Here is a 26,921-nt window from a genome sequence, read left to right on the forward strand (position 1 = left end):
ATCTCCTCTCTCTCCCTTGTAAGTGTAAATAGTTACAGGTAATGACAAACCACACCTACAGTTTCTCTTTGGTAATTGTAAATAGATATAGGTAATGATAAACCATATCTACAGTCTCTTTTTTGTAACTGAAAATAGTTATAGATAATGACAAACCTTACCTACAGACTCTCTTTTGTAAGTGTAAATAGTTTCAGATAATGATAATCCACATCTACTGTCTCTCTTCTGTAATTTTAAATAGTTTCAGATAATCTCAAACCATATCTACGAGAGCTGTTCAAAAAATACGCGGACTGTTCGAATTGCGCGGCTCCAGTTGGTTCCAGGGGAATCCGCTTGAAGTCGCTAGGTTTGCACAGATCAGCTAATCACAACGCCATTTCCCAATTGCAGATATCTTTATTTGTGTATTAGCTATGCGGTTTTAAGTGAAGTGCGATTTTTTCGTTTGGCGGATTTCAGAATGAATGACCTGAAGGAGCAACGACTTGCTGTGAAATTCTGTGTTAAACTTGAAAAATCTGCGACTGAAACTTTTGCTATGCTTAACACGGCTTACGGTGATGTTGCTATGAAGCGTACGGCATGTTTCAAGTGGCATGAACGTTTTAAGGATGGTCGACACTCCATTGAAGATGATGAGCGTCCTGGACGTCCTTCCACGTCAACTGACGACCCACACGTCGACAAAATCAACACCCTGGTGCGGGAAAATCGACGTCTGACTGTCAGGGAGCTTGCTGAAGAGTGTGGGAGATCAGTTGGATCTTGTTACGAGATTTTGACCGAAAAATTGAAGATGCACCGCGTTGCTGCGAAATTAAGCCCTCAGAACTCGTGAGTTTTTGGCCAAACACTCGATCACTGTTCTTCCCCCCCCTACTCACTTGACCTTGCTCCTTACGATGTTTTCTTGTTCCCCAAACTCAAAAGACCCTTGAAAGGAAGAAGATTTGAGACGATTCCCGAGATTAAGGCAAATGCGACGAAGGAGCTGGAGGACATTACAAAAGAAGCGTACTAGGACTGTTTCAACAAGTGGAAACACCGTTGGAATAAGTGTGTGCGTTGGGAAAGAGAGTACTTTGAAGGGGTCCCAGACCTGTAACTTCTAAATAAAGTACATTTTGTTTTATGACGTCAGTCCGCGTATTTTTTTAACAGAACTCGTACAATCTCTATTTTAAGTGTAAATACTTACAGGTAATGATGAACCACATCAACAGTCTGTCTCTTGGAAGCGTAAACAGCTACTTGTAATTATAAACCATATCTTCAGAAAACCATATCTTCAGTCTCTACAAATAGTCTAATTATAAACCATATCTAAAGTGTAAATAGTTGCAGGTGATGATAAATCATATACCCAGTCTCCCTTTTGTAATTTTAAATAGTATAATGATAAACCTCTTTATCTGTAAATACTTAAAATGTAAAGATAAACAATATCTTTAGTCTCTCTTTCGGAATTTCAAATAGTTACAGGTTATGATAAACTATATCTCTAGTCTCCTTTACAATTACAAATGCGAGATTGTAGATAGTAACAGGTAATGGTATACCATATCTTTAGTCTCTCTTTTAAATTTAAATACTTACAGGTAATTATAAACCATATCTACTATCTCTGTTTTGGAAGTAATGATAAACAGTATCTACAGTCTCTTCTGTAATTGTAAATAGTTGCAGGTAGCGATAAACCTTATCTACAATCTCTCTTTTGAGAATAAATAGTTACAGGTAATGATAAACTATATCTACAGTCTCTCTTTTATCTGTAAATACTTAAAATGTAATGATAAACCATATATTTAGTCTCTGTTTTAATTGTAAATAGTTGCAGGTAGCGATAAACAATATCTTCAGTCTCTATTTTAACTGTAAATAGTTAGAAGTAATGATAAACCTTATCTACAGTCTTTCTTTTGTAATTATAAATAGTTAAAGGTAAAAGTAAACCGTATCTATACTCTCTTTTTCGAAATTTTAGATAGTTAAGGTTATGATAAATCATGTCTTTAGTCTCTCTTTCGTAAGTTTAAATAGTTACAGATAACGATAAACCATATGTACAGTCTGTCTTTATTAACTTTAAATATTTACAGGAAATGATAAACCATATCCACAGTCTCCTTTCTGTAAGTGTTCATATTTACCAGTAATGATGAACCTCATCTACCGTCTCTGTATTAAGTGTAAATACTTACAGGTAATGATAAAGCATATCTGCAATCTCTCTTTTGTAAGTTTAAATAGTTAGTGTTAGTGATAATCTATACCTACAATCTCGCTTTTGTAATTGTAAATACTTACAGGTAATGATAAACCATATATATATACAGTCTCCCGTTTGTAATTGTAGATAGTTATAGGTAATTATAAACCATACCTACAGTCTCTGTTTTGTAAGTTTAAATAGATACAGATAATGACGAATCATATCTACAGTCTCTTTTCTGTAAGTGTGTATAGTTACAAGAAATGAAAAACCATATCTGGAGACTCTCATTGTATTGTAAATACTTGCAGATAATGATAAATGGTATATACAATCTCTCTTTTGTGAGTTTAAGTAGTTACAGGTAAATATACGAGGGCTGTTCAAAAAATACGCGGACTGACGTCATAAAACAAAATATACTTTATTTAGAAGTTACAGGTCTGGGACCCCTTCAAAGTACTCTCCTCCCCAACGCACACACTTATCCCAACGGTGTTTCCACTTGTTGAAACAGTCCTAGTACGTTTCTTTTGTAATGTCCTCCAGCTCCTTCGTCGCATTTGCCTTAATCTCGGGAATCATCTCAAATCTTCTTACTTTCAAGGGTCTTTTGAGTTTGGGGAACAAGAAAAAATCGTAAGGAGCAAGGTCAAGTGAGTAGGGAGGGGGGAAAAAACAGTGATCGAGTGTTTGGCCAAAAATCACGAGTTCTGAGGGCTTAATTTCGCAGCAACGCAGTGCATCTTCAATTTTTCGGTCAAAATCTCGTAACAAGATCCAACTGATCTCCCACACTCTTCAGCAAGCTCCCTGACAGTCAGACGTCGATTTTCCCGCACCAGGGTGTTGATTTTGTCGACGTGTGGGTCGTCAGTTGACGTGAAAGGACGTCCAGGACGCTCATCATCTTCAATGGACTGTCGACCATCCTTAAAACGTTCATGCCACTTGAAACATGCCGTACGCTTCATAGCAACATCACCGTAAGCCGTGTTAAGCATAGCAAAAGTTTCAGTCGCAGATTTTCCAAGTTTAACACCAAATTTCACAGCAAGTCGTTGCTCCTTCAGGTCATTCATTCTGAAATCCGCCAAACGAAAAAATCGCACTTCACTTAAAACCGCGTAGCTAATACACAAATGAAGATATCTGCAATCGGGAAATGGCGTCGTAATCAGCTGATCTGTGCGAACCTAGCGACTCCAAGCGGATTCCTCTGGAACGAACTGGAGCCGCGCAATTCAAACAGTCCGCGTATTTTTGAACAACCCTCGTAAACCACATATACAGTCCCTCTTTTGTAATTGTAAATAGTTATTGGTAATGATAAACCGCATCTACTGTCTCTATTTTAAGTGTAAGTACTCACGAGTATTGATAAACCATATCTTCAGTATAGTGGTGGGTATAATGCTGTGTTAATTGCTTGTGTTTCAACTTGTGTCATAAAAATATTAGCTGGAACTGGTGATACTGGGTTGCCCATGCTTAGGGCATTTGTTTGTATATAGTTGTGGTTGTTGAACATGAAGTTTGTCTTGATCTGCAAGTTAGCCTCGGAACTCTACATCCGAGACCCTAACCCAACTATAGACATTCCCAGCAACCAATTAGCAACTCTCATAGAATTCACCACGATGAAGACAACCTTCATGTTCAACAACCACAACTATGTACACACAAATGGCCTAAGCATAGGCAACCCAGTATCACCAGTTCTAGCTACATATCTTCAGTATCTCTTTTAACTCTATATAGTTAAAGGTAGAGATAAACCATATCTACAGTGTCGGTTTTGTAATTGTAAGTAGTAACAGGTAATGAAAAACTATACCTTTAGTCTCTCTTTTAAGTTTAAATATTTACGGGTAATGATAAACCATATCTACTATCTCTGTTTTTGAAGTGAAAGTAGTTACAGGTAATGATAAAATATATTTAAAGTCTCTCTTTTAACAATAAATACTTACAGATAATGATAAACTATATCTACATATAGACTTACAGTCTCTTTTATGTAAGTGTATGTAAGTACAGGTAACGATAAACGGTATCCATAGTCTCTCTTTTGTAAATTTAAATAGTACCAGGTAATGAAAAAACCATATTCACAGTCTCTTTTGTAATTGTAACTAGTTACAGGTAATGATAAACCATATCTGCAGACTCTCTTTTTATGGTAAATATTACAGGAAATGATAAACTATATCTACAGTTTCTCTTTAATTTGTAAATACTTAAAATGTCACGGTAAACCATATCTACAGTCTATCTTTTGTAAGCTCAAATACTTACTGGTAATGATAAACCGTATCTACAGTCTGTCTTTTGTAAGTTTAAATACTTACTGGTAATGATAAGCCATATTTACTTTGTCATTTTTGGAAGTGTAAATAGTTACTTGTAATGATAAACTATATATACAGTCTCTCTTTTAAGCGTAAATAGTTACAGATAAATATAAACCATATTTAAAGTCTCCCTTTTGTAATTGTAAATAGTTACAGGTAATGATAAACCATATCTGGAGTCTCTCAATTGTAAGTTTAAATAGTTACAGGTAATGAAGAACCTTACGTACAATCTCTTTTTTCAAGTTCAAATATTTACAGAAAATTATAAACCATATATACAGTCTCTTTTCTGTAAGTACTTATAGTTACAGGTAATGATAAACTGTATGTACTGTCTTTCTTTTAACTCTAAATATTTACAGGTGATGATAAACCATATCTACATTCTTTGTCTTAAGTGTAAATACTTACAGGTAATGATAAACCGTATCTACAGTCTCTCTTTTGTACGAATGAATGCTTACAGGTAATGAAAACCATATCTACTATCTCTCTTTCAGAGGAGTAAACAATTACAGGTAATGATGAACTATATCTCCAGTCTCTCTTTTCTGTAAGTGTAAATAGTTACAGGTAATGAGAAACCGTACCTACAGCTTCTCTTTTGTAAGTGTAAATAGTTACAGGTAAATAAAAACCATATCTACAGTCTCCTTTTTGTAAGTTTAAAAAGTTACAGGTAGAGATAAACCAGACATACAGTTTCTCTTTTGTAAGTGTATATAGTTACAGGTAATTATAAGCTATATCTACTTTCTCTCTTGAAAGTGTAAATAGTGACAGTTAATGATAAACAATATTTACTCTCTCTCTGTTGTAAAAGTAAATAGTTACAGGTAATTACAAACCATTTCTATAGTCTCTCTTTTGTAAGTGTAAATAGTTACAGGTAGTGATAAACCGTATCTACAGTCTCTGTATTGTAAGCTGAAATAGTTATATGTAATGAGAAACTGTATCTATAGTCTCTCTTTTGAAAGTGTAAATAGTTACAACTAATGAGAAACTATATCTTGAGTCTCTCTTTGAACTCTAAATAGTTACAGGTAATTATAAACAATATCTACAAGTTTTTTGTAAGTTTAAACAATTACAGAGAATGATAAACCACATGTACCCTCTCTATTCTAGGTTTAAATACTTACAGGTAATGATAAACCATATTTACTATGTCTCTTTTGGAAGTGTAAATAGTTACTCGTAATGATAAACAAAATCTATAGTATCCCTTTTGTAATTCTAAATAGTCAAAGGTAATGATAAACCATATCTACAGTCTCTCTTTTAAGTGTAAATACTTACATGTAATTATAAACCATTTATGCAGTGTTTCTTTTGTAAGTGTAAATAGTTACTTGTAATGATAAACAAAATCTACAGTATCCCTTTTGTAAGTTTAAATAGTCAGAGGTAATGATAAACCATATCTACAGTCTCTATTTTAACTGTAAATTCATACAGTTAATGATAAAATATATCTACGGTCTCTTTTCTGTAAGTGTATATAGTCACAGGTAATGATAAACCGTAGATACAGTCTCTGTTTTGGAATTGAGTTACAGGTAATTATAAACCATATATACAGTCTCTCTTTGAAGTGTAAGTACTTACAGGTAATGATAAACCATATCTACAGTTTTACATTTGTTAGTTTAAATAGTTACAGGTAATGATAAACCATATCTGCAGTCTTTCTTTTGTAATTGTAAATAGTTACAGGTAATGATAAACACTATATACAGTGTCTCTTTTGTAAGTTTAAATAGGTAAAGGTAATAAAAAGCGATAACTACATTCTCCCTTTTGTAATTGTAAATATTTATAGGTAATTATAAACCATACCTGCAGTCTCTCTTTCGTAAGTTCAAATAGTTAAACTTTATGATAAACCATATCTATAGTTGCTGTTTTGTAATTGTAAATAGTTACAGGTAATAATAAACCATATCTACAGTCTCACTTTTAAGTGTAACTACTTAGAGGTAATGATAAATCATATCTATCGACTCTCTTTTGTACGTGTAGATAGTTACAAGTAATGATAACCCATATCTACAGACTCTTTTTTTTATTGTAAACAGTTACAGGGAATGATAATCCATATTTTCAGTCTCTCTTTTAACATTAAATTGTGACATGTTATGATAAACCATATCTACAGTCTCTGTTTTGTAAGTATAAATACTTACAGGTAATAATATACCATATTTACTATGTCTCTTTTGGAAGTGTAAATAGTTACAGATAATGAGAAACCATATCTACAGTCTCTCTGGAGTGTAAATAGTACAGATGAAAACCATATCTACAGTTAGCTAGGTAATGATAAACAATATATACAGTGTCTTTTTTGTTAGTGTACATAGTTACAGGTAATGATTAACGATATCTGCAGTGTCTGTTTTAAGTGTAAATAGTTACAAGTAATTATAAACCATATATACAGTCTCTTTTGTAAGTTTAAATAGTTACAGGTAATGATAAACTAAACCTATAATCTCTATTTTGTATGTGTAAATAAACCCTCAAATCACCTTTGGAATAAAACACTATCATTGATTCATATTTGAATTCTTAAATAAAAGTATTAGTTCCATTTAACGTAAGTTAACTTTGCCTCATTATGATCTCTGTGACAATTGTACATCTTGCCAATAGTTGTGAACGATAGTTTATGCTGTAATAAACTCTGTCATAAAGGTGTTAAGTCCATACTGTGGCATCTCTCCCGGCAGATATTCCCTGATCTGTCTAGTAAACGAGGACAATTGTTTCAGAGCGCCTCTATCAAATGTCCAATCATTTCGAAGTCTACAGGTGCTTAGACCAGCGACTTTACTTTTATATCTTCGAGTAGAATTAAATGAATCTCCATTTGAGTCTCCAGGTGTTTGAGATATGCGTCGGTTTAAACGAATATTGTGGAAGCGGTTGGTATGCACGTGACTTGTATAGGTTTTATAGGTAAATATCCTTCTTGTTAATATTGTTTATTATTGCTCTGCACACATTGACAACTTTTACCATTGACTGTTGTGTTCGTGGGTTTTACAATAGTCACACTTTGCATAACACAGATGGAATATAATTTATTGGAGGTCTTTTCTTTTATGGTCTTGATATTTCAAGCTAATCGATGTTCGTTGTAATGTTCAATGCAGTTATGTAGAATTTTAAGTTCCCGACGTGAAAGCATCTTTAAGATCTGAGTGTATAATTATTTTTCGTTTAAAAATTATTGTTACATATCTTCACCAAAAGCGATATATTCTAGTTGGCTTCACAGAACCTAAGTTTGTTTGTTTGCTTGGTTTTCTTTTATAATCTCTATCACGGGTAATGAACCCCTGGATCGTTTTAACTATACACTTACCGCTGTCCCAGTTGGGAATATACTAACTAAAAACAATCAAATAATTTTCAAATGTAGTTCTGATACATCCTGTTTACAGTCACTTGCTGATGTATCTTTGTAAAATCGTTTTTATACAACGTACTCAACCTTCTGTAATGTGTAACGAATGTAATTAATATCCCCTTTTCTTGAGAAAGAAACTAAACGGTTAGACAGGATATACATGAATTTTAGTTTTAAACAGCTAAGGATAGTATCACGTGTATTGTTCTTGTGAAGAAATAAACTGAACAATAAAACAACCGGTATACATCAAACTAAACTTTAAAACTGTTGATATATATCAAAATAAACAATAAAAGTGCCGGTACACATCAGACAAAGCTATTAAACTGCCTTTACATGTCAGACTAAACTATAAAACTGTCGGTACGCATCAAACAAAACAATAAAACTCCTGGTACACATCAAACTAATTTAGAAAACTGTTGATACACATCAAACTAAACAATAAAAGTGGCGGTACACATCAGACAAAGCTATAAAACTGCTGGTACACGTTATACTAAATAATAAAACTGGCGGTACACATCAAACTATGCAATAAAACTGCCAGTACACATCAAATAAAACAGTAAAATTGCCTGTACGCTTCAAATAAAACAATAAAACTCTTGGTACACATCAAACTAAATAATAAAACTCTTGGTACACGTCAAACTAAATAATAAAACTGTTGATACACATCAAAATAAAACTGCCGGTACACATCAAACTAAACAATAAAACTGTTGATGCATATCAAACTAAACAATAAAAGTGCTGGTACACATCAGACAGAACTATAAAACTGCTCGTACATATCAGACTAAATAATAAAACTGTTGATACACATCAAACTAAACAACAAAACTGTTGGTACACATCAAACTAAACTATAAAACTGCCGGTACACATCAAACTAAATAATAAAACTGTTGATACACATCAAACTAAACAACAAATCTGTTGATACACATCAAACTAAACTATAAAACTGCCGGTACACATCAAACTAAATAATAAAACTAAACTGTTGATGCACATCAAACTAAACTCTAAAATTGCAGTTTCTTGTCTCTGGAGGATGATAACATTAGAGTTGAAACATATCTAAAGGATGTTCTTCTACCGCCATTTTGTATTCATACCTGATCACTTGAAAATGACAGTAGTCTGGGATTGGTGTTCTGTTGTCGAGAAATTTCCAATTGTAGCACATGGAGACCAAAATATATAGTGGGATCTTTTGGTGAGATGAAAAAAATAATCACACATTACTATTAAATATATATACATATATATCTGAAACTAAAAGACGCAGCGCTTATTCATTGGTCTCTAGTAATTTAAATTATTATTTTTAAAACGCTGTTAAACAGTTTATTTTGTTGTTGTTTTTTAATTTCGCACAAAGTTACCTGAAGGCTATTTACTCTGCCCGCCTCTAATTTTGAAGTGATAAATTTAAGGGAAAGCAGCTGGATAACATCACCCATCGCCAACTCCAAGAATACTTTACCAACAGACGATAGAATTGACCGTAATATTATAACGCCTGCATGGCTGAATTAGCGAAATTAGTTGGTGACGAGATTCGAACCCATGAGCCTTATATTACAATACATTCCACGTCATTGTAAATCTTAAACATAAGTGTTCAGTTGACACAAAAGTACCGGCTCTCTTACATCAGTCTACATATATAAAGAAATGTTGAATTAAACTCGTATAGCTAGCAAGATATTAGTTACATATTTGAACTTATTTTTAGAACTCAGTACAATAACACAGTGATGTGGAGTTGGTTAAACTTAAATAATATGAACGTATTCATGGATATTTCTAATACAATAATACAACGTTTTGGAGTAATTTTTTTAACCTTATCTTGTTTGATTTTGCCTATATTTCTGTTGCTATTCATTATATCATATTATATTCATTGGTAAAATATTCTAACAACAAAGAAATTATTTTACTTAGAAAGTTAGAAGAATTAAAATATAGCGTTTCCAGTATTTATTATAAAGATACGGAAGGGGTATCTACGCTAGCAGCGCTCACTGCCGTGTTTCGGTTATTCTAATCGAATATTACTAAATCTTTGGTCATCTCTGTTACAATCCATCCACTGTTTCAAATGAAAAACTAATGGTAATTATGTAATTTTATTTTATACACAGATATGTACTCTCATCACGAATTTCTTAATTTAACAATGTAAGGAGTGCATTGTTGTTGTTGTTTTGGAATTTCGCACAAAGCTACTCGAGGGCTATCTGTGCTAGCCATCCCTAATTTTGCAGTATAAGACTAGAGGGAAGGCAGCTAGTCATCACCACCCACCGCCAACTCTTGGGCTACTCTTTTACCAACGAATAGTGGGATTGACCGTCACATTATACACCCCTACGGCTGGGAGGGCGAGCATGTTTAGCGCGACGCGGGCGCGAACCCACGACCCTCGGATTACGAGTCGCACGCCTTACGCGCTTGGCCATGCCAGGCCAAGGAGTGCATTTTGTAATTTTAAGACTTAAAACATTTTATTAATTTCTAAATTTGTAATACCTCTACCGGTTTTAAATATAAGTTTAACAAAGAGGTTACTCGAATTTCTCATAATATGCCGTCTATACTCAATTATTCTAATGTTGCTGATTTACATCTACATTTTATGATGATGTCTACGAAAAATACTATTGTTTGCAAGTTTCGGGCAAAGCCATAGTTGTTGTTTGTTTTTGAATTTCGCATAAAGCTACTCGAGAGCTATCTGTGCTAGCCGTCCCTAATTTAGCAGTGTAAGACTAGAGGGAAGGCAGCTAGTCATCACCACCCACCGCCAACTCTTGGGCTACTCTTTTACCAACGAATAGTGGGATTGACCGTCACATTATACACCCCCACGGCTGGGAGGGAGAGCATGTTTAGCGCGACGCGGGCGCGAACCCGCGACCCTCAGATTACGAGTCGCACGCCTTAACACGCTTGGCCATGTCGGGCCGCAAAGCCATAGAAAAAAAAAGCCGAGACAGAATCGTTGAATGGTTAAAACATATATTCTAAATTGCGTACGACCTCGTGAAGCACGTTGACAAAAATATTGGTGGAAGGAACATTGTCGAAGCGGTTCTATAAACGATTTCAAAGAAAAACGTGTATTAAAGTGATAGAAATTGGATTTAAGAAAATTAAAAGGACAGAGAAAAGTAATAAAAATAATTTCGAAAAATGCTAAACTAATGATGTAACAATAATACTAATCAAGGTAATATGCGTAGACGGTGTCAAATTAACAGGGATGGCAAAGAGATATAGACAAAAGCTAGTAATCACATAAAAAAAGAACATTCGTTAATTCCATGTGAGAACTTTAAATACAAGTTTATATTAAAGACCAGTGATGGCGAACATGCTTGTTATTGGGTGCATGTAATAAACAGAGTAAACACATGTCGTCGAATAGAGGGTACCGTTGCGTACAATCTGAAGATGTTCACGGAATCTGTCATACAATCTGCTTATAGTTTTCCAATATGGTGTTGTTTAGATCTAGTACAGAGAATACAATAGGTGAATTGGTTTTTCACGTGAAAGTAGAACTGAGATAGTTGATAAGTTGGTGATGAATCGCATGTGAAACAAATAGTTTATTTATGTAAAAACGGCTGGTATGGATAGAAAAAGCATTACGTAGAGGAGCGAACAACGTTTCGATCTTCTTCGGTCATCGTCAGGTTCACAAAGAAAGAAATAGGTAACTGACCGATAACTGACCACATATTTGAAGGAGATTGTGTAACTGAGTGTAGGAATGTAGAGGGCGTGCTTAGATGTTGGATTATATCTATTAAAATAGGCATAAAGGTGTTCCTTTGCATTGGTTTATTTTGGGCTTGAGTTGTTATATAAGTAAGGCTTCTTTAATTTTGCGTTTGTTTATGTTTATTTCTTTGTTTAGTATTTGGGTGTTTTTTATGGTTATGTTGTGTTTATTTGATTTGCAGTGTTCGAAAACGTGTGAAGGTGACTTTTTGTGTTCTTTGAATCTGGTTTCCATTTTTCTACTTGTTTCTCCAATATACAAGTTGTGGCAGTTATCACATTGTATTTCCTAAATAATGTTGGTGTGGTGTTTGTCAGTGTAGTTTTACATAGTATAGACCTTAGTTTTGTGCCTGGTTTTTGAATAAATTTGGGGTTAACTGGAATGTCATAGTTTGTCACTAGTTTTTGCCAAATGTTGGTTATTTTTCTGCAGCAGTATATGGTTTCGTGATTTTTTTAAATCGTGGGGTATATTTACTTTTGTTAGTTGATTTTGCTTTTTGTGTAAGTGTGTGTGTATAATGTTTTCTACGGTTTGTGGAAGAAATTTGTTGATTTTGATGAAGTATTGTTTTATTTTGTTTAATTCGTTGTTAATTTTATCTGGTGAGCATAGTTTTATGGCTGTGTTTATTTGGTTTCTTAGTATGTTGAATTTTTGTTTTGTTTCATGTGCTGAGTCTCAAAAAATGTATAGTCTTGTATGGGTGATTTTTTGATAGATTCCTGTTTTAAATTGTGCATCAGTTCTTGTAATTTTAAGGTTAAGAAATGATATTTGATTGCTTTCTTCCTGTTCACATGTGAAGTTAATGTTGGGATGTATAGAGTTAATGTGATTGAAAAAATTAAGTGTGTGTTCTGTAGATGTGAATTCCGCAATCATGTCATCTACATATCCGTACCAGTATAGTGGTGGATCTAATGCTGTGTTAATTGCTTGTGTCTCAACTTGTGTCATAAAAATATTGGCTAGAACTGTTGATACTCGATTGCCCATATTTAGGCCATTTGTTCGTATATAATTGTGGTTGTTGAACATGAAGTTTGTCTTCATCGTGGTGAATTCTATGAGGGTTGCTGGGAATGTCTATTGATGGGTTAGGGTCTCGGATATAGAGTTCTAAGGCTATCTTGCAGGCTTCAGTGGTTGGGACTTCTGTCAAGAGGGATATAACATCGAAACTGGCCATTAAGGTTTTATGATAAAGTTTATTTAGATTAGACTTGAAATTAAAAGAGTCTTTGATGAATGAGCTGGCTGATGTTACATATTTGGAGAATGCCCATGCTATGTATTTACCAAGATTGTAATTGAACGGTTATGTGGACATTATTGGTCGTAATGTACAATTTAGTTTATGAGGTTTGGGGATGCCGTATATTTGTGGTATGCGTGAATCGGTCTTGCGTAAGTAGGAATAAAATGTTTTTGAAATTGTGCTGGCTTTTTACATTTTTAGTAGTATTTTGTTTAGTTGCGTTTCGTGTGTGTTTGTTGGATTTGTGTGTATTGGTTTAAATATGTTTGTGTCTGATAGGATGTTCTTAATTTTTAGATGTATTCATTCGTGTTCGTTATGACCACAGCGTTTCCTTTATTTGCTTTTAGAATTTTAATGTTTTTGTCTTGTTTTAGGTTTTTAATGGAATTAATGTCTCTTTTTGTAAGATTGTTTTTTAGTTTTCTGTTTTGTAAAACTATGTTGATAGTTTTGTGAGAAAATTCTTAGAAAAAATCGTTTAAGATGTTTTTAGGTATTTATGGAAAATATTAATTTTTAATTTTTCCTGGTAATTTTGGTTGTTGGATGTCAATAAAACTGTCGAAGTTGTCTTCTTTCTGTTGGTTGTTTTCGGTTGTTTTTTTGTTGTTTTTTATTTCTGTGGAAAGTATCACAGGTTTCCTGGCTAGGTATTCTAAACATGTTTTAATTTCTAAGGTTGGAATGTATCTAGGTGCTATTGTGAAGTTCAGTCCTTTGTTAAGTAGATATGTCATGTCTGTGTTTAACTGTTGGTCGGATCTGTTAATTATGAGGTTAATCAATGGTTTGTCGTGGTGTCTTTTCTGTTGTTTGTACTAAGTTTTTCTAGTTTTTTGTTGTGGCAGATCTTTTTGACCCTGTCATTCCTAGTGTTGATTTCGTTTATGTTTCTTTGTATAAATCCGTAAATCTCTGGTTTAATGCAACATGCCAGTTGATGGTCTAGGTTAATTTTTTTTTGTTTCTGTAAGTCATGTAATTCTTTGTATTTTGTGTTCAACATGGCTTTAAGTAGGTTTTCAACATACTAAGAAACCAAATAAACAGAGCCATAAAACTATGCTCACCAGATAAAATTAACGATGAATTACACAAAATAAAACAATACTTCATCAACCAATAAGTTTCCTCCACAAACCGTAGAAAACATGACACGCACACACCTAGACAAAAAGCAAAATCAACTAACAAAAGTAAATATATCCCAGAAATTAAAAAATCACGAAACCATATATTACTGCATAACATATATTCCCAACATCAGCAGAACAATAGCCAACATTTGGCAAAAACTAGTAACAAAACATGACATTCCAGTTAATACCAAATTTATTCAAAAACCAGGTACAAAACTAAGGTCTATACAATGTAAAAACTACACTGACAAACACCACACCAGCATTATTTATAAAATACAATGTGATAACTGCCACGACTTGTATATTGGAGAAACAAGTAGAAAAATAGAAACCAGATTCAAAGAACACAAAAAAGTCACCTTCACAACAACTCAAGTCCAAAATAAACCAATACAAAGGAGCACCTTTATACCTATATTAATAAATATAATCAAACACCTAAGCAAGCCCTCTACATTCCTACACTCAGTTACACAACCCCCTTCAAATATGTGGTCAGCTATCGGTCAGTTACCTCTTTCTTTCTTTGTGAACCTGACGATGACCGAAGAAGGTCGATATGTTGTTCGCTCCTCTAAACAGTGCTTTCTCTATCCATACCAAACATTTTTACATATATAATTTTATCTATAAGTGGGTTTTCTCGTCATCACGGAGACAAATAGTTTGTCCACACGAATTTTATTAGGTTGTTCAAGTGTATATTCTAACGTTGTGTACCTGTGTGTGCTAAATATTTTAACGTTTTTAATTTCTACGTACCTTCTGTGTATTGTCGATGTCTCTGTGGTTGTGAGATATACTAATGCTAGTTGATTTCTCTCTAATTTATAAGTTCAAAACAAGAGAGGTAATTCTACAGCTCTGTCTAAAACAATAAACATGCAAGATTTGTTATTTATGTCTTGTATATCGTAAACTTTACTGTCTTTCTTATCACACATTCACCTCACTTTTTTGTTCTGTAGTAAGTGAAGTGTATTTTCAATAATCAAACACTAAATTAAAAGGGACATTTTAGGACACGCATAACAGTATTCCAAACATTGATTATGTTTTGAAAATAATTTTGTGAAAACTGAGAATTACTGTATTCCTGATAATATATAGACAAGGGAAAGTCGTTGTTACTTGTCTCTAGCGTTTCACTGATTTAAAGGTCTATGTTCCAAAGATAAGGAAACAACCCTGTTCATATTTTCTATCTCTAGCTATTTCTTTATTTTGGATCAAAAACACTCTGGATTACCTACTGTGCACATGGTGATAAACACAACTTTGGATTTTACTATTGTAAGTTCGTGGACTTACTCTTGTCCCAACAGAGGGCATTTCTACATAAATTGCTATAGGTTCTTTGACATTCTTGGTTATTTATTCAAATATAAGTTCAGCTGTATAGAGTAAAATACTGTGTTGATTTTAGTGACACTAAAAAAAGTCTTTTTTTTCCTTTTTTTAAATCCAAGTTAAATACTTGGTACTATAGGATTAGTATTATGATATATATATATATGTGCGTGTACATCATAAATACAAGAAACAAATATACTAGATATATATAGAGTAATAAGAAGCAAAAATACTAGTTAAATAGACAGTAATAACGAATAAAAATACAAGATAAATAAATAGTAATAACAAACAAAAATACTAGATAAATATAGAGTAATAAGCAAAAATATTAGATAAAGAGATAGTAATGACAAACAAAATAGTAGATAAATAGATAATAATAACGAACAAAAATACAAGATAAATACATAGTAATAACGAACAAAAATACTTGATAAATAGATAATAATAGCGAACAAAAATACTAGACAAATAAATAATAATAGCGAACAAAAATACTAGATAAATATACAGTAATAAGAATAAATAATACTAGATAAATATGCAGTAGTAAGAAGCAAGAATACTAGATAAATAAATAGTAATAAAGAACAAAAATACTAGGTAAATAGATAATAATAGCGAATATAAATACTAGATATATAAACAGTAATAACAAACAAAAATAGTGGATAAATAGTTAAAAATAACAAACAAAAATACTTGATAAATAGATAGTAATAACGAATAAAAATACTAGATAAATAAAGAGTAATAACAGACAAAAATACTACATATATATACAATAATAAAGAAGCAAAAATATTAAATAAATAGAGAGTAATAACAGACAAAAATAGTAGATAAATATTAAATAATAACCTATTCGACGACATTACCTGATGTGTCCATAGGGAAAATACTTCGGAAATATTCCATTTCATGGCTAGCGTCTGCCGAAATGTCAACCACAGTTATGTTAATAGTTCCTCCACAGACCTCCCTTGGGCCGAACAATTCGAAATATGGTGTAAGCTGTAAGAAATCATCTAGGATGACTTATGTCGATAGGTTTGTAACATATCTTATATTATTGCGTGATTTTTTTTCGTAGATTAATTACCAATTAAAATCTCAAGATCTTACCGGACTAGTGGCGTCCTCTAGCTTCACGTTCCCAGTGGCTTCAAACTTTTCTGGTGATGACCCGTCTCTGTTATATATTTCATTACCGGGTTGCAGCAGAAGCAGGTTTCCAGGTTCTAACAAAGCCTGTCTTCCAAGCTGAATGACCAATGTGTCTGCTACACTAACACAGTCAGAGTCTATACATGAGAAACAGTGATATTAGTGTAGAGAAAGGATTGAACTGTCTTATCAGCAAACCCAAATTAGTGAAAACAAGGACATATTAGAACACGTCAACCATACTAATCTGTAATATCTAGAGAGAACAATGTCTTTCGTTCAATTCCAGAGGTTTCTAGACCGGTTGGAAAATGACAGACCTAATAGTCTTCTACGGGCTATAAATATATTTCATCATTTTTCGCGTGCAATTACTATTATGATGTGAATCAAGTTAAGTAAGTGAACCGTAATTTTAAATAACTTTTAATTTAAGAATGGGATCGTTAATCAGCCGCCTACCTTGACCCAATAGTTTGAAAGTCTTCTCGTCAAACACTTTCGAACAATTGAGTGGTCCCTGTGGAGTTAACGCGGTCGTAAAGGTGATTTTCACAGCGTCAAGAGTGTTAGTGAATATAGCATTCGTGGGATAAGGTACTTTGTCTGTACACTATCAAAGATACAAGAATAACTGTAATAGGACGACATCGAATTGAGAAAAATATATGATATTTTTAAGGCATTTTAAGAAACATCATTTATGATTAACAGACAAACAAAAATGTAGTAAAATATGAATAGCATTTTACTTGTTTTGACTTTCATTTCAAAGTAACATCTAAGTAACATGATTTTATTTAAATCATTTCTTTGACGAAAATAGAAGTTATCTTGAGTTTTGGTTACATATAAGGATTTTATGTTTACAAATACAATGATAAATAACTCCTGAGAAAACATATAACAATAGATATGAACTTGAAATGCTGCAAGATAAATACTACGTTTACACATAAAACTATAATCTCTTATGTTTATCTCAGTACACTTACATAATAAATTGCCAAAAACGAAAAGAAAGTACACGGGTAAAAGACACCGTGATGAAATGTTAAAATATCTTATCTCGGATGATTCATTTGCCGATTACTACAGGTTAAATTACATTTGTAGGTGTTGCTAAGAATATTCCACCTCATTCTCGTGTAATAGTGGTTATTTTGGTCAATGTATCCTACTTAGTTTATAACATATAATTTTTCTGAGTCATTCTGTATATGTCGTTATTTCTGAAAAATAAAAAACCCTTCAAAACAGTCAATATTGCTGAAGACAAAACCAGTCTTACAACAATGAACAACAGATTCTTCAAAATTGTTTAAAAAAGTATTGTTCACTGAACAAACAATTTTAAAACAATAACAACATTAGTGTAGACAAGAAACAAGTTTTACAACAACGAACAACAGACTCTTAACTATTGTTTAAAACAAGTATTAATGAGTGAACAAAGAACTTCAAAATAATAACAATATTACTGAAGACAAGAAACCAGTTTTATAACAACAAACAACAGATTCTTCACCATTGTTTAAAAAGTATTGTTGACTGAACAACGAACTTCAAAACAATAAAAATATTACAGGAGACAACGAACAAAATTTTCTTTACCATTGTTTAAAACAAGTATTATTGAATGAACAAAGAACTACCAAACAATAACAATATTAGTGAAGACAAGAAACGAGCTTTAGAACAAAGGACAATAGATTCTTTACCACCGTGTATGACAAGTATTGTTGGCTGAACAAAGAATTTGAAAACAATATTACTGAAGACAAGAAATCATATTTACAACAATGAATAACAGATTTTTCACCATTATATAAAACAAGTATTGTTGACTGAACAAAGAACTTCAAAACATGAAAGCGAGAAACTAGTTTAAGAGCAACGAACAAGAGATTGTTCACAATTCTTGGAAACAAGTATTGTTGACTGAACAAAGAGCTTCAAAACAATAACAATATTATTGAAGACAGAAATCAGTTTTACAACAACGAAGAACAGATTCTTCACCATTGTTTAAAATAAATATTGTTTACTGGACAAAGAACTTCAAAAAATAACAATATTATTGAACAAAAGAAACCAGTTTTACAACAACGAACAAGTAGTTCTTCACCATTGTTTAAAACAAGTATTAATGAGTGACCAAAAAACTTCAAAATTATAACAATATTACTGAAGACAAGAAACCAGTTTTATAACAACAAACAACAGATTCTTCACCATTGTTTAAAAAGTATTGTTGACTGAACAACGAACTTCAAAACAATAAAAATATTACAGAAGACAACGAACAAAATTTTCTTTACCATTGTTTAAAACAAGTATTATTGAATGAACAAAGAACTACCAAACAATAACAATATTAGTGAAGACAAGAAACGAGCTTTAGAACAAAGGACAATAGATTCTTTACCACCGTGTATGACAAGTATTGTTGGCTGAACAAAGAATTTGAAAACAATATTACTGAAGACAAGAAATCATATTTACAACAATGAATAACAGATTTTTCACCATTATATAAAACAAGTATTGTTGACTGAACAAAGAACTTCAAAACATGAAAGCGAGAAACTAGTTTAAGAGCAACGAACAAGAGATTGTTCACAATTCTTGGAAACAAGTATTGTTGACTGAACAAAGAGCTTCAAAACAATAACAATATTATTGAAGACAGAAATCAGTTTTACAACAACGAAGAACAGATTCTTCACCATTGTTTAAAATAAATATTGTTTACTGGACAAAGAACTTCAAAAAATAACAATATTATTGAACAAAAGAAACCAGTTTTACAACAACGAACAAGTAGTTCTTCACCATTGTTTAAAACAAGTATTAATGAGTGACCAAAAAACTTCAAAATTATAACAATATTACTGAAGACAAGAAACCAGTTTTATAACAACAAACAACAGATTCTTCACCATTGTTTAAAAAGTATTGTTGACTGAACAACGAACTTCAAAACAATAAAATATTACAGAAGACAACGAACAAAATTTTCTTTACCATTGTTTAAAACAAGTATTATTGAATGAACAAAGAACTACCAAACAATAACAATATTAGTGAAGACAAGAAACGAGCTTTAGAACAAAGGACAATAGATTCTTTACCACCGTGTATGACAAGTATTGTTGGCTGAACAAAGAATTTGAAAACAATATTACTGAAGACAAGAAATCATATTTACAACAATGAATAACAGATTTTTCACCATTATATAAAACAAGTATTGTTGACTGAACAAAGAACTTCAAAACATGAAAGCGAGAAACTAGTTTAAGAGCAACGAACAAGAGATTGTTCACAATTCTTGGAAACAAGTATTGTTGACTGAACAAAGAGCTTCAAAACAATAACAATATTATTGAAGACAGAAATCAGTTTTACAACAACGAAGAACAGATTCTTCACCATTGTTTAAAATAAATATTGTTTACTGGACAAAGAACTTCAAAAAATAACAATATTATTGAACAAAAGAAACCAGTTTTACAACAACGAACAAGTAGTTCTTCACCATTGTTTAAAACAAGTATTAATGAGTGACCAAAAAACTTCAAAATTATAACAATATTACTGAAATAGAGAAGTCAGTTTCACAACAACGAACAAGATATTGTTCACCATTCTTGTAAAGAAGTATTGTTGACTCAGAAAAATAACAATATTAGTGAAAACAAGAAACTAGTTTTAAAACAAAGAACAAGAGCTTTTTCACGATTGTTTAAAAGAAGTATTAATAAGTGAACAAAGAACTTCAAAACAATAACAATATTAGTGTAGACAAGAAACAAGTTTTAGAAAAACCAACAACAAACTCTTCACCAATCTATAAAACTAGAATTATTGACTGAAGAAAGAACTTCAAAATAACAACAATATTACAGAAAACAAAAATCAGTTTTACAACAACAAACAACAGATTCTTCACCATTGTTAAAAAGAAGTATTGTTGATTGAACAAAGAACTTCAAAAACATTAACAATATTACTGAGACAAGAAGCCTGTTTTACAACAACGAACAACAGATTCTTTACCACTGTGTAAAACAACTATTAATGAGAGAACAAAGAACTTCAAAACAATAATATTATTGAAGACACCAGTTTTACAATAACGAACAACAGATTCTTCAACATTGTTTAAAACAAGTGTTGTTCACTAAACAAAGAACATCAAAACAATAACAATATTTTTGAAAACGAGAAACCAGTTTTAAAACAAAGAACAAGAAATTCTTCACCATTGCTTAAAAGAAGTGTTAATAAGTGAACAAAGAACTTTAAAATAATAATAATATTACTGAAGACAAGAAAACACTTTTAAAACAATGAGCAACAGATTCTTCACCATTGTTTAAAACAAGTATTGTTGACTGAACAAAGAACTGCAAAACAATAACAATATTACTGAAGACAACAAACCAGTTTTAGTACAACAAACAACAGATTCTTCACTATTGTTTGAAACCAGTATAGTTGACTGAGAAAGAACTTCAAAAGAATAACAATATTACTGGAAGCGAGAAACCAGTTTTACAAAAACGAACAAGAGATTGTGCACTATTCTTGGAAACAACTATTGTTGACTGAACAAATAGCTTCTAAACAATAACAATATTACTGAAGACAAGAAACCAGTTTCATAACAACGAACAAGAGATTCTTTACCATTGTTTAAACAAGTATTTTTCACTGAACAAAGAACTTCAAAACATTAACAATATTACTGGAAGCGAGAAACCAGTTTCATAACAACGAACAAGAGATTTTTCGCCATTCTTGGAAACAAGTATTTACACTAAACAAATAGCTTGAAAACAATAACAATATTACTGAAGACAGAAATCAGTTTTACAACAAGGAAGAACAGATTCTGCACCATTGTTTAAAACAAGTATTGTTGAAATATGCTAGTTAAAAGTAGAACTTTCATTTTTGAAATACATTTAGGGTAAGAACTACTTTCCTCGTGATAATAAAAATAGTTTGTCATTGTTATCTACCGAGTAAAGGTAATTTACTTTTTTACTTTATTGTCAAAATGTTTAAATGCCTTCAATTTTCACTACAACATTTGTCAAACTTTCTATATGGTTGGACTTCGGTTAAGTTTGATTTGGAACAGAGTAGACATGGAATAGTTGTATATGTTACATCGGTTAAGTCATTTTTATAATTCTATACAAATTAAGACTTCAAAATGCTACTAAAATAGTAAATTCGTCATCAGAAAATAATTGGGTCAAAAATGTAACTCACTAGAGGGACTCCCGAGTCTGTTACGCAGATGGGTAATCCATTCTCGGTGGGACAGCAAGACGTGTTCTGCGGACAAGCTTCGTCTTGTAAACATGTGATAGAAGTTGAAGTGACGTTTAATGTGAAAGTACAAGATGATTCGTTTTGATAACATTCCGAAATGTTGGAACAAAGTTTAGTTCTGGGACAGAAAATCTCGTTCTCGGAACAGAAAACGGTGCCATTACACGACGGCAGACAGACTTTCAAATCTTCGCAGAATACTAGACCTGGTGTACACTGGTCAGTTTGTGAGCAGTTAAAGGTACACATTTCTTGTTCCACACAGTAAACCATACCGGCTGGACAAGGATTGCTTTCCTTCTTACATACAGCGCATCCTTCCGTCTCACCACAAAAGTAGTACCGAGGGGGGCAGGTGATGCTTCCATTCTCGTAAACACCTGAAAAGACGATGGATGGGCAAACCTCGGCACATACGTGATCTGGTTCACACAGGATCTGCAAGTTAATAATGAACAGGGTTATTTTGGTATTTTATTTAATAACTCAGGAATAAAGTTAATGTGGTTTTACACAGGATCTGATAGTTAATAAGAAACAGGGTATTGTGGTGTGTTATTTAATAAAACAGGAACAAATTTAATGTGGTTTCACACAGGATCTGAAAGTTAATAAGAATCAGGATTATTTTGGCGTTTTATTTAATAACACAAGTTATTTATCTGGTCTTTTCTTTATTTATTAGAATACGAGTAATAGACCATAATAAAATCACTTTCTTCACTTCTGGCCCGGCATGACCAAGTGGTTAAGGCCCTCAACTCGTAATCCGAGGGTCGCGGGTTCGAATCTATCTCACACCAAACACGCTCGCCCTTCCAGCCGTGGAGCCGTTATAAAGTTTCAGCCAATCCCACTATTCGTTGATAAAGAGTAGCCCAAGAGCTGGCGAGGAGGGGTCATGATTAGCTGCCTTTCTTCTAGTCTTACACTGCTATATTAGGGACGGCTAGCGTAGGTAGCCCTCGTATAGTTTTGCGCGAAATTAAAAAAACAAACAATCCTTCTGTTGTCTGTTATAGTGTACACAGTATGTGATATATATGTAACAAATTGAAAACGTATTAAATAAAAAGAACGATTATTGGTTATAAAAAGAAAAAAAATCGATTTTCTTTAATAAATTATGTATTTAACGTCTCAATAAGATCATCATCGCCATCTTTATAAAGACCTGCTATAAATCATTATAGACTAACAGCGATTAAACCAGGTATTCGATTACCCGCTGTGAACAGAGTACAGATTGCCAAACGTAGGTGTAGCTTTGTGTTAGAGACAAAACCATCATCTTTCTAAATTCTATAGTAATATAAATCAGTCTACTGATTTTAAATCCTTACCGATAAATACAAAACTTAAATTAATCCGCCAGAGGGAGGAACCTGTTTTATAGGATGACATTAAAATGATTAATGCCTAATTTTTTTTTGTACAAGTTAAATGTTTTAATATTTATACAAGCATTTTTCGAAAATGTTTGATGTTTCCGGAAGTAACGGCACCAGTAATAATGTAATATTGGCACCACTAGTAATGTTTCTGCTATTAATAACATTAGTAATAATATTTCCAGAAGTAATGGCACCAATAATAATACGAAATCACAGTTAAATAAAAATGGAAGAACAAATATAAATAATAGTCATGAAAATTACAGTTTATTGTGTTAGTTCCGTGTGTGTGTGTTTTTCTGCTATCTGCTGAGAACGGTTAGCTCTGTTGTGAAGTAACATTGTGAATCATATGTACACACACACAAAAGAAGCAATACTGAAACCGGACTTCTTTTCATAAAGTTTATAGAATTATGTAATTGTCAATAAAGAAATGTGATATTAAATAAATAGCTATTGTTCGAGTTAAAAACATCAACATATTTTTTTTTCGAACTCGGTCATTCAGACAAAAAATTTGACCTTATGCGCATGCCTATGTACAAACTGATTGTGGCTTAAATAGTGAAGCAAGTCGATATATTCAGATTGATATCATCATATATCGTTCTGATTATTTTTTCTTTTTATTTTAATCATAGTAATTGACATATGTGTATGTGTGTGATAGCAGCTCATGGTAGGTGGTGTTGCAGCTTCCATTTTTATCTACTTGTTTGAATGTTATTAACAAACCGTGACATTTCGATAGTTGTTGTCATAGCAATAAATGAGAAGCCCTTAGTTACATAGCTAATCGTTTTTTGAACATTCCGTGAATAGCCTGTAATTCACTTAAGCATGGATTCTTAACCGAGTGAGAAAAATCTATAAAGAACAGTTATTTATTTTATTTGCATATCTTTCTATGTATATACAACCAGAAAACAAAACATAAGTTACAAGCATATACGTATTCGTAAAACACAAAGAAAAACTTTGAATAAGAAAATAATGTTTTTATGTTATACGATCAAGCAAATAAAACTACTATATGTATATCTTGCCCCTAGAGACAGTCGAGTGAACTAACAAACAAATTTGCAGAATATGGTATACACATGTGTTCGTCCACAAAATGTTTAAAATGGTTGAATACAATTAACTGATTCTGCTATTTAAAGTTTTTTTGTTAAGGGTTCGATCGTGCGATCGAAAGTATTCTTAAGTATATGTATAGGGATATTGTTTACTATTGTTATAGAGATATTATTTACCGTAGGTGTAGTAATCTTGTTTACTGTTGGTGTAGGGATACTGTTTACTGTATTGGAGATATTGTTTACTTCTGATGTCTTCAAGTACAGATATATCGTTAATTGTTGATATAGAAATGCTGTTCCCTTTAGTGCAGTGGTTCCCAACCAGGGGGCTCGCACCCTTCACCTTTATTCTTTAATATATAATTACTGTGAGGGGTGTGAAAACATATTAATTTTTTTAGGAGTGCAGGGCATAAAAAAGGTTGGGAAACAATGCTTTGGTGTAAACCTTAACACTAGTTATATGTGAAAATCCAGATACGTTCACACTTTTAATTTGAAAGAGCTAAAATAAATTTGTTATTTAAATAAAACCGTCACAAGTTATGCTGTCGTAGTAAGCAAAGCTTTATTTTTACCAAATGAATATAACAAATTATATTAATTAAATATATTAAACAACGTCAAAAAGACTTTCACAAGTTATCTTATTATTTCATTATTTTCAATATTTTATATCATTATTCACAATCACACAACGTGAATAAATACAATTTAAACTTCACCTCTTTACAATACCTGAGTATATTAAACAAACAATATAATATAATATAGTTGATCTTCTTATAATACCTTAGTATATTAAACCCAAAGCATAATATAACATAGTTGATCTTCTTTTTAATAATACTTTAATATATTGAACAAACAATATAATATAATATAATATAATATAATATAATATAATATAATATAATATAATATAATATAATATAATATAATATAATATAATGTAATATAATGTAATATAATGTAATATAATGTAATATAATATAATATAATATAATATAATGTAATATAATATAATATAATATAATATAATATAATATAATATAATATAATATAATATAATATAATATAATATAATATAATATAATATAATGTAATGTAATGTAATGTAATATAATATAATATAATATAATATAATATAATATAATATAATATAATGTAATGTAATGTAATGTAATATAATATAGTGTAATGTAATGTAATGTAATATAATATAATATAATACAGTTGAGTTTCTTATAATACCCTAGTATATTACACAAACAACATACTAGAATATAATTTATCTTCTTATAATACCTTAGTATATTAAACAAACAACATAAAATAATATAGTTGATCTTTCTGTAATACCTGAGTATATTAAGCAAACAACATAAAATAATATAGTTGATCTTCTTATAATACCCTAGTATATTACACAAACAACATACTAGAATATAATTTATCTTCTTATAATACCCTAGTATGTTAAACAAACAACATAATATAACATAGTTGATCTTCTTATAATGCCTTCCTATATTAAACAAAAAATATAATATAATATAATGCATCTTCTTATAATATCATAGTATATTAAACGATTGTCACACTTTTTCATCATAAAAAATAATTTATTTTCTTCTTTAGAGATTTATGAAGACAACCGTTTATCCTTTCAGAGTTAAACTGTGTTTTTATTAAAAGTTTTTCTCATTAGTGGCTTAGGTGAAAAAGTTTTTCATGAAAATAAATCTTATGATCGGACAATTTAGAACTTAAACCTTTCTGTTCAAAGGCCAGTTACTCATAAAGCTAATTAATAAACACAAAGTACTGAATCTCAAACATGTATGAAATGTCAGTATTTGTTTTTTTGTGACAATAGTTTTAATACAAGTTTCTTTTGAGTTTCTGAGACCGTTATTGTATCCAAGTTTGTCTTAGAACAGTGGTAGGATTTCAAATATACTTATACTGAGTTGGATGATAATTTAGAAGTTAAATAAATGTCGATATATTCCAAATTTAGGAGGCCCGGCATGGCCAATCGTGTTAAGGCGTGCGACTCGTAATCTGAGGGTCGCGGGTTCGCATCCCCGTCGCGCCAAACATGCTTGCCTTTTCAGCCGTGGGGGCGTTATAATTCGACGGTCAATTCCACTATTCGTTGGTAAAAGAGTAGTCCAAGAGTTGGCGGTGAGTGGTGATGACTAGCTGCCTTCCCTCTAGTCTTACACTGCTAAATTAGGGACGGCTAGCACAGATAGCCCTCGTGTAGCTTTGTGCGAATTTCAAAAAATCCACACCAAACCAACAAAATTTAAGATACTCACCAACAAGATTCGTACACACAGTTTTGTTTT

At 31.9% G+C, this 26,921-nt stretch overlaps 1 protein-coding gene across 2 annotated transcripts in view; it reads right to left on the reverse strand.

Annotated features, from left to right (window-relative positions):
• The window catches only part of LOC143225368 (uncharacterized), a 102,003-nt gene that overhangs the window by 65,795 nt on the left and 9,287 nt on the right, over positions 1 to 26,921 (reverse strand). For both annotated transcript variants that reach the window (XM_076454630.1, XM_076454631.1), the window contains 5 exons: positions 22,023 to 22,523; positions 17,199 to 17,349; positions 16,695 to 16,873; positions 16,448 to 16,583; positions 9,124 to 9,218 (listed from right to left, as the gene is read on the reverse strand). In XM_076454630.1, the coding sequence (XP_076310745.1) occupies positions 9,124 to 9,218; positions 16,448 to 16,583; positions 16,695 to 16,873; positions 17,199 to 17,349; positions 22,023 to 22,523 (1,062 nt within the window). The remainder of the gene's footprint in view (positions 1 to 9,123; positions 9,219 to 16,447; positions 16,584 to 16,694; positions 16,874 to 17,198; positions 17,350 to 22,022; positions 22,524 to 26,921) is intronic.

The sequence above is a fragment of the Tachypleus tridentatus genome, chromosome 9 (genome assembly GCF_004210375.1).
Source record: "Tachypleus tridentatus isolate NWPU-2018 chromosome 9, ASM421037v1, whole genome shotgun sequence".
NCBI classification, from domain to species: domain Eukaryota; kingdom Metazoa; phylum Arthropoda; class Merostomata; order Xiphosura; family Limulidae; genus Tachypleus; species Tachypleus tridentatus.